Here is a 17,139-nt window from a genome sequence, read left to right as displayed (position 1 = left end):
TTCATTCTCCGAATTTAGGTTTTAATTTTCTGGTTCTTTGTACTATCCCGACGACATTGAAGGGCGATAAACGCCCAAAGAAATTATACCTTCGGGGTAGTTTGTTTATAGGGACAGAAGTGATAAGATGCCCTTTCGAATAGCTAAGATAGTTAAGAACATTATAAATGTGACAATACAATAAATCAAAGTTGTAGTGCATTTTTTTTTTTTTGAAAAAGAAAATGAAAATGAAGACTGCGGGCGCCCTGTCTACCTGTGCGAAAAGTGGGCAGCTTAACTAGTCGGCAATTAAAAATGAGCAGACAAGAAAAACAAAAGGCGGAAGTGTGCTGTCACATAAAGGAATGATAAAGAAGAAAGTTAAAAAAAGGAGGAACACAGAGCTTGCAGCAGTTGGAAAATAAACAATGACTCTTAGCAAAGGGGGCACCATAGCGCGCACCACGCAGCGCGGTGGAAAAGGATGAAGCCCTGCACTTTACAAGCTTTTTGCGTTGTTTTGTTCGCAGGACTTTCCAGCAGTGATACGCTGCTCTGAGGGAGACTGAAATATGCAGCTTTATTGCTGGTAGATAACGAGCGAGGGCCTAATGCATTGCGCTGTGCTCATTTATTTATTTATTTAGGAATACTGCAGACTCCTTCTGTAGTCCAAGAAGGAGTGGTAAACACATGAATAATACCAAAAATACAAAACAAAGTCAAAGAAAAAAGTCATACATTCAAACTTTTCAAAGCAGCAATGAATTCCACTTCGTCAGGAGAATCGACAACATTCTGAGGCAGCCTATTCCAGTCGGACACAGTCGTACGAAAATAGGAATATTTAAATGAATCGATGCAAGCCCGGTATTCTTTTAAGATTTTCCCGTGGTTAAACCGTGTGTTAGCTCGAGGTGCAGGGGCAAGGTAGTGAGTCTTGTTTATCTGTGTCTTATTATTGTACAGAAGGTACAAGAACTTAAGCCTGTATTCTGTGCGTCTGGATTGGAGGGTCTGAAGATTCAAGAGATAAACCATCTGTGTTACGCTATCTGTTCGTCTGTAACGGTTGCAAATAAAGCGGACGGCCATTCTCTGTACCTTTTCCAACTTATCTATATTTGTTTTGGTGTAGGGGTCCCATATGCATGACGCATACTCCAAAATCGGTCTAACCAGGGATTTGTATGCAGTGAGCTTCACCTGTGTTGGGGCGGTCGCCAATTTCGCCAATTTTTTTCGAATCCCCCATAAGGCCTTACGTGCGGTACAATATATGTTGTCAATATGTTTGTTCCAAGTTAAAGTTGATGTTATTGTGACTCCTAGATATTTTACAGCTGATACTTCGTTAATTACATCCCCGCCAATATTGTATGTGTGAGCTAATGTTTGCTTCTTGTTTGAGACACCCCGCTTCTTGTTTTTTCACCCCGCATGCTCGGTTTCTTTCCCGAATCTGATTTGGCCATGTACTTAGCACAAACCAACCCCCCGTCCTCCTCTCCTCCGAATTCACGAAAAATTAGAGTGAGACATCGCTCCCTCCTTGAAACATCGTCTCAATCCTTCTCAAGCAGGCAGGCAGGCAGGCAGTTGTTTGCTTTGTAAAGCGTGCTTTTTTGTTAAACAACAAGGCTATGAGAAGAAGCAAATACAAGACGTTTGTTAGTTTTGTAAAGCTTGCCTTTGTGTTAAGCGTGCTATGAGAAAAATCAAATACAAGACATGTGTTTGCTTTGCAAAGCGTGCTTTTCTGTTGAACAGGCGCGTTATTAGAAAAAGCAAATACAAGACGTGTGTTAACTTTGTAAAGCGTGCTTTTGTGGTAAACAAGCGTGGTATGAGAAAAAAGCAAATACAAGAGGTGTGTTAGCTTTGTAAAGCGTGCTTTTTTGTTAAACACACGCGTTAAGAGAAAAAGCAAATACAAACCTCGTGTTTGCTTTGTATAACTAGTTTTTCTGTTAAATAAGCGCGTTATGAGAAAAATGCATGAAGTGTATTTGCTTTGTAAAGCAAACACAGTTTTGTTAAACACACCCATTTTCAGTAAAAATAAAGTGCTAAGAAGGTGTGTTAGGTCAATGGTGACAAGAAAATTGGGCGAGTTGGTATATATGTATTCATGATTCAGAAAAGAGCAGCAAACACGGAATGGAAGCATGTATACAGTACCAATCTTCTCAGTTGAAGTCAGCGCTTGTCTTGTCTGTCTCCCTACTGTTCGTGTTTGCTGCGCTGTTGCGAATCATGTTAGGTCAATGTGCTTGAAAGAAAGGCGGCTAAAAAAAAAGCGTTTTTGTAATGCCAGTGCAAGAGAAGAACAAAGAGTAAGGGAGTGATACACAAGCGAAAATAATCGCAGAAGAACGGTGAGCAGCAGCCCCTTAGAAAGGGCGTGAGTAAATACCAAAGCAGCTGGTAGCAAAGTTCAAGCAAGCTTCGGCAAACCTTGTTGAAAGAATTCTAGTCAAACAAGATTTGTAACAAAAAGACTGGCTCTGGCTCCGGCTCTGGCTCTGGCTCTGTCGCTGGCTCTGGCTGGGTTGTACATGAAATGGCTCTGACATAAAAAAAAAAAAAGAAATATTCGAAACTGCGAGGGGCAAATACAGGCGTAAAGACGGAACATAACAAAATCATTTCATTTACATAAAGCAGGGTTGCAAGCAGCTGTGTGAAAAAGCTGTTAAGAAACTCCGCTTCCATATCCGGAGGACTGAGACGCGTAGATACTCTAAACCTTTATGCTTTTCTACCCGTTGTAACACTCAGAATTGAATCTCGGAATTGTCCTCAGAATGTCAGCACGACAACCGAGGTTTTCCTTTTCTATTTTCCGAGAGACAAATCAGCGGCTCTACTTACCGTTGTCGTAGTGGTAATATTATCTTTTGTAGCACAAGAAGGCAACAGAACAGTGCGTTTGCTGATTAAGCCCTCGTAGAAACGTTCAAATTAAGATAGGCTTACCAAATTCGTTGATTAAAGACAAGTGAATATTGCAGCAGTGCTTCGGTGGCCAGTACAAATGCATAGCGTTCCAAGATTATGGCTGTGATTTGATTTCTTTTGTTTTTGCAGAGGTTTCCGCCGCCTTGCTATACCATGAAAACGGCATCCAGATATAGTTTAAAATTTCATGCACGATGTCACACACAGGGGCTCTTCTTCAAGTTATACGGTGGAGTAAACAGAAAGAAAGTAAGCAGAAAGAATAAAAATGAAATAAAGAATTACTGCTAATCGATATGTTTGTCTAAGAACTCTCCGAAATATATCATCAAAGCCAAAACCACTTTCGAGGGTGCATACACTAATAAAAAACAAATTATTCTCCTTTTGCTCATTGCCAAGGTTTCTCAGGAGGTAAAGACAGCAATCATAAAAACAATTATAAGCCCGGAATCGTAGCGAGAAGAGGTTATTTGAAACTCGCTTGATAAGTATAAAAAGAAATATTTTTTATCCACCGGAAACTGTAAAAATATATTAATCTTGTCATTCTGGCAAAAATAAAAACCAATTTTGAAGATTATCTTCAGGAGACATCTTAATTTTGCCTCAACGGCACGCAGCGGACGTATAGATTATCGTCTTAAGCGCAGAAAAAAAAAGAAACTAGACCGATGCCCGGGGCAAAGAAGACTAGAAGACTTCGTGCAATCTTCTTGAACAATGCAGAGGTCTTATTACGTGGAGTCTTAGTTATAATCGTCTTGCCAAAGCACGCTGAGGCGGAATGAAATGTGACACTGCTCTTTTCTGACAAAAAAAAAAAAAAAAGAGGGAAAAGAGCGCCTTCTCATACACGTATTCGCGTTCTTGCGCGACCTATGAAGTACGGTAACTAATCCCATGCTTGTTCACTCAACTGTTAGTGAGAGCTCTCATATTGTTTGGTATTAGGACAAGGGTGATTAGTTTTCTTTATTTATTTCCCCATTTCTTTCCTTCTTTCGCTTGTTTCGTTCTTTTTTTTTTTTCTTTCAGCTTTTGTTCAGTAACTTGCCTATAGCAACAGTGTTATTAAATTAAGCCGCTTTTGTTTAACAGCTACGCTACCGAAAAATTCAGGTCCAAAAAGCAGACGTGTGATGCATATAAGCTAAATTTTTCGCTCGGAGAATATCGCAAAGTTTCACAACACTTGCCTTAAGTGCAAGAGCGCGAAAGACGGCGAGTCATTAATTACTAAACCCACGCATGGGCAGGATTAGGTTGGAGGGCTTTTAACCGATCTTCTCGGAAATATGGGTCCGTCGCAGTGAGCCAAGCAATTACACTTTAAACTTTGCTGATTTTACGAAACCTCCCAGACACGTGCCTAACGAAAGACATGGAGCACGGTTGCGTACATGTATTCGCTTTCATCTTTTGCAGTAAAGCTATCTGAAGCAGTGGTTTGTTGCTTTTTTATTTTATTTTCGGGCAATGCTCTCGGCGCGCACACGCAGATACGTGGGCTCTGCAGAAACCTGCGACTGAACTAGTCTAACGTTAATTAATCCACTAGTTGAGGAATTATTATCATCATCACCATCTGCGCAATCACTCACACCTAACCTAAAGGTGCTGTTCCTCGAAGCGTGCAATCGTTTGCGGCAGGTTAGGGTCTGAGCAATATTCAGGAGCACTGACTGCAGGGAGTAGAAAAAAACGCCGCACACTTCCTGTGAAGAATAGGTCTAACACCTTAGGTTTGTTTTATTCCGAAGAAACAAAATGTGATCCCAGGCTTTAATGACTAATCTTACGAATACATATATTAGGTTTACACAACCTAAAAAGATTGAAAAAATAATAAGCCCCTGCTTGCACCACATACGTATAACGGGCTATCTTACGGAGACAGCGAGCACAGTACGTTTATCTCTTGAATTAACAGTGGTCGGTCGTGATAAAAGATTGACACCCAAAAGGTCACAATGTCAACGGCTGCCTGAGATGAGGCTTCTCTATGGGCAAATTTTATTCGAAAGGAACTTTCAGACACTGCTGTACGCAGCCAAAAGAAGAAAGGATTAGTACGTGCAATTCATAGCCTACGCATGGCTTTCTGACACATGACGAAAGCATCTAAACGGGACGTAAACGATAGAAAAAATAAAAATATAGACACAACGTAAAGAACGTCCTAATTGTAAAACATCATGAGCTCACTGCTGCAGTGTCATGTTCAGACAAGAATTCTGACTCCATTTTCTACCAGATGATATCCGGAGTTTTCTGCACGTAAGATACCTACTTACGTCACACAAAAACATAGAGCTGGCTAAGAAGACGGCACGAGGACGAGGCGGCAGCAGAAGATAAACAAAGCACTTAAGAACACGTACAAGAATAAAAATTCATCTTCTGCAGTCTGACGAGTAGCCCCCAGAGATATGAGCTAAACAGAGGTTTCAAAGAAAAAAATTCATCTTTTTCTTTGTCTTTTACTCCTGTGCCGGCGATTTTTTGTTGCTGTGACATGAATTACCCTAACGGGCCTAAGTGAGCATAGTACTGAGGCCACTAGAGCATAAACACAGGTAACGCCAAGGATAGGCTGCGAACATCGTAATCTACAAGACATCACCTTGAAGTGTCTTGTGAGCCTCATTTATGCTACGAAGCATTCGGTGATTGCGGTCCTGTCTTTTACCGTCCGCAAAGCGAAACATTCTTGCACGTACTGGTCGCTGGTCCTGCAGTCGTGTCTTGTAACGATTCATTTCTCATCCTTGGCCTTTTTGCCATCGGTCATCCCCGACTTTTATACCACAGCTGGTAAAAGTACTGCTCGCGAGCTATATATGGCGACGTCACAGGCAGTAGCCGCATGTTATAAGCAGGCAAGGTAATAAATCGAAAGAGGACGCCCCAGTTAAGGACTGGGAATCATCAAGAATTTGAGGAACCACCTAAATTGCTTGAGAAGTGTGGCTATTTTGGCCGGTTAATGCATGGTATCACGAACAAGAGGTGGCGCGAAAAAATTGGGTGATGTACTTTCTTTCATGTCACGTAGCGTTCTTTGTAACATGCTCGTTGTGTCAGCTCAGTAATCATTCGGTTGTTAGTGCGCGCCCGTGATTTGGCTCCTTCCACTGCCCTGATTTTTTTCGGGCGGTTTCTTCTTCGTGACGCGTTATGAGCTCTTCCCCCGCGAGCGGTCGGTACAGCAATAGTGCCATTGCCGATATACTGGTAAGTAGTGGAATTGTTTTTTTGTGTGTGTTATTGTTGTTGTCTTTGCAGAAGCAGCGCTTTTTTCTTTTTGCAAATCGCGGGACCTGGCAGCAGTGGTTATGGTGTTTAAAATCACGCTGAGGAAAACTGCGCCTAATTTTCGGTTTTAGAGAAGATCGTTCCTACAGCCTTTTCTATTTATGTTATTGCTTTTTTTCGGCACCAAAAGACGCATTAATCGCTAAGAAAGCTGCATTTATGCGCGCAACCTTACTTTCCCGCCACTGCGTTCAAATTCTACCGTTAAGACTGAAAAGAAATCCGTGATCACTGTTTGGAACTTAATGGCAATGTACCCTTGCCTCAGGGATCTGTCCGAAAAAAAAAAAAACTTTCTTGAAGTTCCCCAGTTTGCTTGTGAAAACAGGCGATGGTGGCGCTATATCTATTTCATTTATTTTTCATATTCTAGCTTGTAAAAATGCGTTTTCAGTGAGAGAAGTCTGTCATTGGAATGCGTCAAGCTGTCAATAAAGTCCGACTTCAATCCGCACATATTCAATTTGCGATATATATCTCTTCTCGCAGAGACGCACACTGGCGTGCCTCCGCGGATAATCCACTCCCGGCAGAAGATCACGGCTTCGGTCGGGGACGCCGTGTCGCTGCCGTGCGCGGCGCACGGTTCGCCCCCTCCCCAGTACCGCTGGTACCGCGAGGACGGCGGCCTGGTGTTCCTCGACCAGCGAACCTCGCTCGTCGACGGCGTCCTCTTCGTGCGCAAGGCGGCCGTCGGCGACGCCGGCAAGTACACCTGCGTGGCCAACAACAGCGCCGGGGAGGACCGCGTCACCACCGAGCTCGTCGTCACAGGTATGCACAGGTGGCATGGTCGACCATGACTTACCCGTTGCTTGTGTTGAAGCTGCGCGCGCTTCAGATATAAACCTGAGACAGAATTAACATATTTTACCGCTTAAATGAAACAGGGAGGTTTGTGTAGAGTGTACCTGCAGCAAGCCTCGGCGCGTCCCGCTGTAACCCTACTTTATAGACTACCTATAAAACACGCAGATTTTCTTATTCTTACACCCTGCGTTTGGCGCATGATGGCCTTAGTCGCCTATGTGCCATAAAACACACAACACAACACAACACAACATTATTCTTACATCGACAGCTGTATGGGCAACGTTCGGCGAAGATCATGTCGTCGGTGGTGGCGCCGTCCGTGCTTTCCGCCTCTTCTTCTCGCTGCTCTCCATAGCTGCGCCCGTCACACCGGATGCTCTGCTTATTCGAATATATGGATGTATGAGCGAACGTGACTGTGTGTGATGCATGGTCGTACGCGTGACGCACGCTTACTCTACAGCTCAGTACCCCCTCTCCTCTATCTACTCACACCCCATGACTGGTCACTGTACTGGCTTTTTAACAATCTCAGATGAAGGCTCTCAGCGAACACTAAATCTTACCTTTCACGCTAATGCGAGTGCAGCGGCATAGAAGCAGCACTCATCCTCCAGCCGTACCCAGAGTTACTAAACAGTTAAACTGGCATCAGCACTTGGCGCCACTCCAGCTGCCGCTTCAGTTCGCATCACCACAAGGGTAAAAGTGTGGGGAATTTTTTTTAATTCTCTGGGAATTGTTATTTAGGCTGCAGAAAACGGGAATTCGTGCGCACAAGTTTCGGCTGTAGTGTTTAAGTGTGAAATAAAAATGGTGCCTGAGCTTCCGGAATGCCATTGTATTGCTTCTAACTCAACAGGAAAGAGATTTTCATTCCTTCTTTGCGCATCAATGGATCTAAAATCAAAACGCAGTAGGCTACCTTCTCTACTGATTCTGCAGAAGTCAATGCACTCAAAAATGAAGACTCCGTTAATTTACCGCTAAAGTTTAATAACTACTGTATTCACTGTTCTGTAAGCAGTCGGCAGATTTCAACGTAAGATTTTCTCGTCCCGAGGGAATGTATCCAGATCCATTCCAGCCAGTTTTCATCTTCGCGGAGTATCGAATAAGGAATGAAGTATGCGCACCTCGAGCGCACATTCTCACTGCTCTTTCAGTTGTCGATGCTATTAATTCCGTTATTCCCTCCTCTTGCCGGCTTTCTGTCGGTGACTGCCCAATTCCTTCCAAACCATCTTTCGTTCCGCGTGCAGTTGACTATACTGGAATTATTTGCTTGGTCCCACGCGTTCCCTTCTTCTGAACTTATTTTTAACCACTATTGAACAGTTTTAGCACTTCTTTCATTTCGCTTGAATTGTTAATTTTGTTTCTATTATTTCGCATTTTTGCATACTTCGCTGAACACCACAGCACTGCTGTTCGATTTTATGCTTGACAAAGGGGCAGGAGAGATAAGATAGCCTCGACGTTTAATGCTGCTTCCTGTAAAGATCTTTCTCTCTCTCTTTCTATGATACTTTTCACACCCTCCCCTGCGATAGCCTCACAAGACTGCAGTATGTGCAAGTAAATAAATAATTAAAATGGGCAATTTCCGACCCCTCTAAGACCTTCTTGGTATCTTCTTACAGAGTGCTACAGGCTTGGTTTGGTTTGGTTTGGTTTGGTTTGGTTTATTGGGGTTTAACGTCCCGAACAAACTCAGGTTGTGAGGGACGCCGTAGTGAAGGGCTGAGGAAATTTTGACCACCTGGGGTTCTTTAACGTGCACTGACATCGCACAGTACACGGGCCTCTAGAATCTCGCCTTCATTGAAATTCGGCCGCCGCGGCCGGGATCGAACCCGCGTCTTTCGGGTCAGCAGCCGAGCGCCGTAACCACTGAGCCACCGCGGCAGGGCTAAACGGAGACACGGTGGGAGTCGAACACCCCACCTCCCGACGCCGAGACGGGCGTCTTAGCCCCTACACCACGACTGCGGTGCTACAGGCTTGTTCCAAACGCTATCTTAGTGTTCCCAAAGATGAGTGTAACTCTAGAGCCGCCCTCGTTCCCCTCGATCAAGCGAACTACTCGCTAATCGCGTGTACTGGGGCGGGCGGGCCACTTTGCACAGAGCCCCTCGGTGCGCACATCCAGCCTGCGCGGCAGCAGGTACGCGTGGGTCAGCCCATCACCATCCGGTGCTCGGTGTCGGGGCACCCCGTGGCCGGCATAACGTGGCGCTTCAACCAGCGAACTCTGGCCCTGAGCGACAGGGTGGCGCTGCTGTCGGCAGACGCCCTGGACATACGCTCGGTGCACAAGGAGGACAGGGGCATGTACCAGTGCTTCGTGCACAACGACGTGGACTCCGTGCAGGCCAGCTTCGAACTGGCACTCGCAGGTGAGCGGTAATTACGCACACGCTAAGAGCACATCGGGAGCAATTATTAGCTGGGTATACCTGATCATAGTATAGTGGGAGTGTGGAAAAATAAATCCTGGGTTTCACTTGAATAATTATAAATGTTAGCTCATTGTTTGCTTTCCTGCTGGAGTTTACGTCTTAATCACCCACTGGCCGCACAGCGAACTCTGAACTCATTTTATCTAAAGAGTGAAGACCTTTTAAGAGGATTCTGGTGTGGGCTCGTTGGTTCATGCTTAATAAACAGATTCACAACAGCGCTACGGAACGAGGACAGAAGGAACACGAAAACACAGGATGGGCACTGAGCCAACAACCGAGGAGGTTCATAAGAGTACTTAGACCTTTCTGTAGAATATTCCTGATGTCCTCTGGAAAAACAAAAAAAAAAAACAAAAAACAGCGCTCGTCCTGTGTTTTCGTGTTCCTTCTGTCCTCGTTCCGTAGCGCTGTGTGAATCTGTTTACTGAAGACCTGTCTGGTCGCTCAGCAGGCCCCGCCTTATTGTGCAAAGTGCATGCATATCCACTGTCTCTGCTTGTTGTGGCAATCAGGATGTCTCCGTAGGTTCCCGTAGTTGCGACCCGCAGTATGGCAATACACGATGTTGAAGAGCCGAATTATTCTATATCCAGCCGTTGCTTTAAATGAATTCTGGGTTTTCTTTTTCGGGAGAGGGGGGGGGGGGGGGGGGGAGTGCAAAGATTATGTGTTTTTAAGGCCATTGCAGAGAAACTCGGGAGAAGGTCGAGGACTCCAGCCGTAACAGAGTTCGCCTTTCTTCCCCCGCCGCAGAGGACCTGCCCCAGTTCCAGGAGACGTTCGGCGGTGAGACGGTGCAGGCGGGCACGCGGCTTTCGCTCAAGTGTTCGGCGTCCGGAAACCCGCTGCCGCAGATCACGTGGTCTCTGGATGACGCGCCCGTGCCGGAGACGCACCGCGTGCGCTTCGGCGACTACGTCACGCAGTTCGGCGTCGTGGTCAGCTACCTCAACTTCTCGCTCGTCCAGGTCGAGGACGGCGGCGAGTACCGCTGCACCGCCAACAACGGCGTCGGCACGCTCCACCACGCGGCCAGGATAAACGTTCCGGGTGCGTTGTCCACTAAGGTCGGATACGACTCAAGAACGAAGCGACTTTCCCCTACAAAGCACCCTCTTCCAGCCAAGGGCGTCGGCCGATTTTCATGAGCCTGCCCGCGTGGCAATGCACGGAGCGGTGTGACAATGCAGGGAGGAGACTATCCCATTTCATCTGTCACTTCCTACATTGTCACGGTAGCAGGCTCATGAGAATGGGCCGACAACATTGGTTGGAAATGGGTCATTTTGCAGGGAAAAGCCGCTGCTAACGGATAAGCTACGCTGGCAAGAATTGTGTGAGTGTTTCTTCAACAACCCTACGCGACAGTGAAATGGTTTTTGGTTACTGCACCAGTTGACCATTAAAATTTTTATAGCTCTTTCTGCTGCCTTGTCTGTGCCCGTTGTAAGCTCCTCATTGCGACATCCCTTCTTTTTTCACTTGAACCCTGTCTGATTTCCAAGATTAATCTGAGTGCTCTATCACCCACGGTGCCTACGTAGTGCCTTCCTAATATACAAGTACATCTACTTTCGACTAATTGGCATGGCCGAAGCTGACAAAATGCTGAGCAGGATGCTAAAAGGTGGACAGCTCCGAGATATCTAAGAGATATATTTAAGGCATGTGTGGATTTCTGGTGTTGTAAAAACAGGCAGGTCGCAACGCCGTGTAAATTTTAATTTAAGGCAGCAGCGAACGTCCACAACAAGTTGTACTGCGAAGAGCATTTTGCGCCAGCAGAAATGTACTTGAAAAAGCACCAATTAAAATATAATTCTTAATAAGATCACTTGTATTAGATGTCACTCCATTTAGTTAGACCTCTGAATATTTCATTTTTATTATTTTAGCGTCAACTGGACACTAACCTTTCAAGCGTATTGGAACTGCATTCCCGATTAGCGACCATAATGTGCGACAAAAGATCTTTGCTCACTTGACTGTGTAGTTCCACTCGTCTTTTGCGCAGTTTTGCGTCAAACAGTTAGAAAACTTGATAGTGTGGAACAGAGTATAGATTTATCAAATACCGAATGTGTTTCATTTTGTGATTTTTGTTTTGGGAAGATTTTTTGGGGGCAAACAAAACGCGAGTTTGTTCAGATTCTAATTTTATCCTAAATGTCTACGCAGGCCGCCCTGTGGTTAGGCCGATGCGGAACCTGACGGTAGTCGCCGGCGAAACTCTAAGCATAGTATGTCCCGTGGCCGGATACCCTCTCGAGTCCATCAACTGGGAGCGAGGTACGGTATTTCTGACCAGCCCTTCCGCCTACGCTTTGTGCTTCTCGAGCTCTGCGTTCATCCTGTCGCGCGGATTTCCATCGATAATGCAAATAACGCAGAAAAATTTTACAACATTTTGCACTCGGCTCACCTAGCGGATGGTGCCAAAGAAATAGTGCAGACGAACTGATTTTTCGATCACCTGACATCTTCTATCCACTTAAGTACCTAGGTCATAAAAACAAAACCAAATCTAGTAAAACTATGTTAGGAGAAGTTCAAAAAAGCGGAACAATTATATACGGGTTGTAGCTGCGAAAAAGAAACAATATGGGTGTTCTCACGTGTTACAGAGCATGGCAGGAGGGCAAAAACTAACAAGAAGAAAAGATGAATATAATTAATTGGTTATTTAGCCGGGCGATCGCACATCGGCGAAGTAACTCATCTTCGTAGGGACAGCAGTGATCGCTTTGGCCAGTTTTTTTAACCGCACCGATACACAAAGCAAGGCAGCGTTAAAGTTACGTTGCTTACGTCGTTTTTGGCTACAGCAACAAAAGGAGCAGAGGAGTTCAGATGGGGAGTTGAAGACGCAGGGGTGAAGCCGTAATTACAAAACCGGAGACGAGCAGCTGATCTGCGAGATACCCCCGATTCTATTTTGTTTGTTCAGCCGCAGTACTAAAGCGCGAAAACAAGTAGAAAATCTTGAAAGTTCGCTTTTCTGTTACGTCGTCGCAGTACCGGCAAGCGGTCAGACAAGTCTGATTGGTTTAGTTGGTTTATTGGGGTTTAACGTCCCAAAGTGACTGAGGCTATGAGAGACGCCGTAGTGAAGGGCTCCGGAAATTTCGACCACCTGGGGTTCTTTAACGTGCACTGACATCGCACAGCACACGGGCCTCTAGAATTTCGCCTTCAAGAAATTCAGCCGCCGCGGCCGGGATCGAACCCGCGTCTTTCGGGTCAGCAGCCGAGCGCCGTAACCACTGAGCCACCGCGGCGGGGCAGACAAGTCTGATTCGGTATGTGTTCAAACAAAAATGAAAACTCGCTACCGACTGGCTAAAAAATCTAGGTCACTGCTGACGCCTGTGCTTGGAATGGAAAGGCGCTTCTTGCATATGTTTGTTGTGTGCGTCGCAGACTTAGAAAAACTAAAGCTTTGCCACTCGTTTTTTGAAGTCAAATGTTTGCTCAACGTTCAGACAATCATTTCTACTTATTTTTGACAGTGACACCAGTGTGGCTATTGCAGCAAGATGTGAACATGATCAGAAATGTATAAAATTCATATAAGATATTACGGCTCCGAATGAATGAATCAGTAGTTTTTATATCCGAGATCTGCAGGAATCCGGCAGATCGCTTTGTTCAATTTTGTTTTTCACATGCGAAATTTTTACGCAATAAACGCCGAAAGTTAGCAATTAGTTCACAAATTTGCACTTACTGTTTTCATCGGAATTCTCATTCAACGCAGTTGAACTAAGAGAGAGCGCCACCACTTGCGATAAAAAGTGGTCGCCATAATTTCGATGGTACAAAACAATAGTTTGAATAATGGCCTGAATTTCCTGTTCACCGTGGACCGTAAATTTTCCTCGACGCCGGAAAATAAGATGCTTAGTTAAGGTTGTCTTGTATCTTAGTTTACGCAAAATATTTCACACGTTTTGGCCCAGGTACTCAGTGTTAGCAATCTTTTTTAATTCATTAATAGTAATGACTGCCCAAGCGAGCCAATTATATCTCAAGTGCAGGTTTAAGTTAAGCTTTCGCTTTTACTGCGAAAGCAATACTACTTTCCCTTTCAGCTCCTCGCGTGGCGAGGCCGCGGTAGCTACAACTGACCTCTAGCTTGACCTCTGCTATGACGTCATACCATCTGCCGCAAAAAACAGGGGCCCAACTTGTGCCGTAGCGAGGCGAGGCCGCGCTTGGTGGCTGCTGCCTAACTCCTGCGCCCGCCGCGCGCGGCGCGCCTAGCGGTGTGACGTCACAGCTACAAGAGCAGGTCTCCAACTTGTGCCGTCGCGAGGCGAGGCCGCGCGTGGTGGCTGCTGCCTAACTCCTGCGTGAAACTACGTCTTCGCGCTTCGCGTCTTCGCGTGAAACTGTAAAGTGAAACTACGTCTTCGCGCTTTGTCCCAGCGGGTGTCCGGCTGCCCTACAACCACCGGCAGAAAGTGCACGACAACGGTTCCCTCGAAGTCTACCACATGGAGAGGGCCACGGACGAAGGGCCTTACACGTGCGTCGCCAAGGATAAGGAAGGCCATAGTGCTCAGAGCACCGTCTACATCAGCGTCAAAGGTGGGCATCACCGTTATGCACCAGCGATACGGTGTCGGTTCTTTTCACAGATACGGATGAGCACAGCTCTTTGCTTCGACGAATAGTACAGGACTCCGCGCTAATATGCAGAAACCAGACACGCCGAGACACAGACTGGCGCTGTCTGTGTTTCGGTGCGTTTGTCTCGTTTAGTGCTGCTGCTTTCATCTGATGTGTTAAACCAACCAGCTCGTGAACAAGCCACCTTGCATCCCTCTCGGTGGATCTTCAATTGTGCACTCTACGTGCTTCTTAAAAAAATAACTGCAACTACTCCTACGTAATTACAGCAGCATGGCAGCAAAGTAAAGCAACAGGGATTTCGCACAGTGGCATCGGGGCGTATTTTTTATTTAAAAATAATTTTAGAAAGGGGTACAATTTTTCTTCATTTCAAAGTGTAGGCTCCACTCGAGCGAACGTTAACCGCAACAGATTCCTTTATGCAGTCCTCTGAGTTCCGTGAGCGAGTGTCGTGTCAGCAAATGCGCGCTGCATAATTTGTCGCTAAGTTTACTGCCTTGATCACTTCAAACCTTAGGTAATAACTGACATTCTTATACATTGATATACCAATTCTTATCGCTCGAATCAGTAGAGGTGTCACATTTCTAACATCGTCTCTTTTTAATGCAGTTACTAAAGATTTCTGTAGAAATCTATACAAAGAAAAAACGTCACGCGTCATTACAGTAGAACCTGAGCTGAAGAAACGTGTACTGGTCACTTGTTTACCCGAAGGCGTAAAGCATACATTATTCTCTCGTAGGAGCAGGCGGATATGTGGGGAACTGACCCCCTTCTGGGCGTTCTTTTACTTATCTGTTAGTACCCCAGCACTCAAAGCTCGGAGATCTAAGGGAAACAACTGAGCCTCTGCGGTGTCCCCGAAACACGTGTGAATAGTAATCTTCAGTGCTTCGTTGTCCCGCTTGCACAGACGCAGTGAACCGCGCTCCTATACATGTCTAGAATACCCCCACCGGCGGCAACGCTGATGCGCGCACTACGTGAGCGGAAAGTGCTGCGCTAGCAGAGGACGTCGACATAACGCCGAAGCACAATTCACAAAGAATGCACGTGTGAACAAGAGAGGCGTTCACACGCGGTGGCAGTCGTTCCGGTCTTGTGGATTTCGCCAGCAGCGTTTGTTGTAACGCCTCACCACGACATAACAAATACTCATTTAGTTTCCGCACGACTTCAGAGGGTGAGTGTTCGGAGTGGGTGTTGGACTATGACCAGCGCGAGGCGATGGAGATGAGCGAAAGTTGTAGTTTGTAAGCGTAAGAATTGTGTTTGTCTAGAGTGCAGTCGCACAGGGCGCATTACACGCAAGTGTCGCAGCTAATGCTTGTTCTCCCGTCAGAATTCGCTTATACGGGCATGCCAGTGCGGTTGACGTTACGAGTTGCGATTGTCGCGACAAAGCTGTGTTTCTCACTTCTTAGTACGCCATGGTTTAATGAAAAGAAAAAGAAAACAGCCGCAAAGCATAAAATCTGAAACTTATTTTTACGTGGCAAGGTTTCACAAAGATTCCGAGGTACGCCATAATGGAGTGCTCGCGATTGAATTTCAGCCACATGGGGTTCATTCACTACACAGCCGCTTTTTCATATTCCCTGGTTAAAAATACGGTCGCAACGCGACCCGAAAACGAACCCACTGCTTCAATTTCAGGAGCAGTAGGCCCCACCCGCATAGTCACCACGAGCACTAAAGCTTTATATTCTTCGAAAGGTGCAGCAGCAAGACAGGTAGAAGTTTCGGTGACATAAAGGAGCTGTTCTAACTTTTCAAACGAATTTTGTCATTGAGCGTCGTGCAAGCTTCGAAGCGTTTCAAATAAATGCGAGCTCTAATATTCAATATATTCAATTCAAAGCACGCAGAATCTAGCATAAACTTAAGTGTCTGTCATTCGCCCATTTTCCGGTTCGCTCGCTTTGGTTCCGCCCTGTTTGGGTTCGCTCACTTTGTTTTTGCTCATTTTGGATTTTCTCACTCCGACGTGGGACTAGTCCATCCGCCAGGCTCAGAATCGATCGCAAGACGCAGCACCCTTCTTTTAGAGCCACTCATTTGTAACAGCCAATCATTTTTAACAGCGAAACCAGCGGCACTACCACTTCAAATTTAACCCTGCTACCCGGCATTGTGCACTGCAGTGAAGCCAGCCATCGAGCCGTTCAGCTACCCGGCGTCCCTGCGCGAGGGCCAGCGGGCGTCGGTGATGTGCGCCGTGATAAGCGGCGACCTGCCCATCAACATCAGCTGGACCAAGGACGGCGAGCCCATCACCGAATCCAACCCGGACACGGCAGGCATCCTGGTCAACACAGTGTCCGGATTCACATCGACCTTGCTCTTCAAGTCGCTGCGGCTCGAATATCGCGGCAACTACACCTGCGTCGCCCAGAACGAGGCCGGCAGCGCCAGCCACTCGGCCGTCATGGTCATCCACGGTGAGACACCCTTTGGTTTACGTAGAACTGGTAGATTTCGAAATCCACTTAATTCGAACACCCGGTTTATACGAAAGGTTGCTTTCACGTATACTTAAGAGGGCCTGGTCTGGCTCCCTTTGTTTCGAACCACGCGCAATTCGAGCAATTTTTTGGTTCCCTTGGACTTCGAATTAACAGATTCAGCTGTATCCGTTTTTATGTTGTTGTTGCTCTCGTTGTTGTAGAAAAAAGTCTATTCTGCAGCCCATGCAGAGCTACAGCGTGCGCCTTTAAGCTCCGTTGTGTACTAAGCCTAAACAACTGCAGTTGAAGTGTACCGTATACGATATATCAGCACGGCGTACACTCTGAACAGAAAGGAGTAAAAAGGGAGTATGCTGTCCTCTGGCGGAATTCCTTTTAAAAACGGAGTGAGCTAGAAGACAGCATACTCCTTTTTAGGGCGAAATCCTTTAATGGCTCATACTGTCGTCCGTTACCAGAGGGTTTAACACTTTTGTCCGTGTTTAACTCGTGTT

At 46.0% G+C, this 17,139-nt stretch overlaps 1 protein-coding gene across 2 annotated transcripts in view; it reads left to right on the top strand.

Annotated features, from left to right (window-relative positions):
* LOC149371673 (cell adhesion molecule Dscam1-like) overlaps nucleotides 1–17,139 on the top strand; it is a 275,616-nt gene that overhangs the window by 229,704 nt on the left and 28,773 nt on the right. For both annotated transcript variants that reach the window (XM_089565914.1, XM_089565913.1), the window contains exons 5-10: nucleotides 6,751–7,035; nucleotides 9,204–9,473; nucleotides 10,293–10,589; nucleotides 11,718–11,828; nucleotides 13,968–14,129; nucleotides 16,322–16,618. In XM_089565914.1, the coding sequence (XP_089422040.1) occupies nucleotides 6,751–7,035; nucleotides 9,204–9,473; nucleotides 10,293–10,589; nucleotides 11,718–11,828; nucleotides 13,968–14,129; nucleotides 16,322–16,618 (1,422 nt within the window). The remainder of the gene's footprint in view (nucleotides 1–6,750; nucleotides 7,036–9,203; nucleotides 9,474–10,292; nucleotides 10,590–11,717; nucleotides 11,829–13,967; nucleotides 14,130–16,321; nucleotides 16,619–17,139) is intronic.

Source organism: Amblyomma mixtum, chromosome 1 (assembly GCF_055824585.1).
Source record: "Amblyomma mixtum isolate Tamu chromosome 1, ASM5582458v1, whole genome shotgun sequence".
Classification (NCBI taxonomy): Eukaryota; Metazoa; Arthropoda; class Arachnida; order Ixodida; family Ixodidae; genus Amblyomma; species Amblyomma mixtum.
Note: the sequence above shows the minus strand (reverse complement) of the source record. Positions and strands in the feature narration are given on the sequence as shown.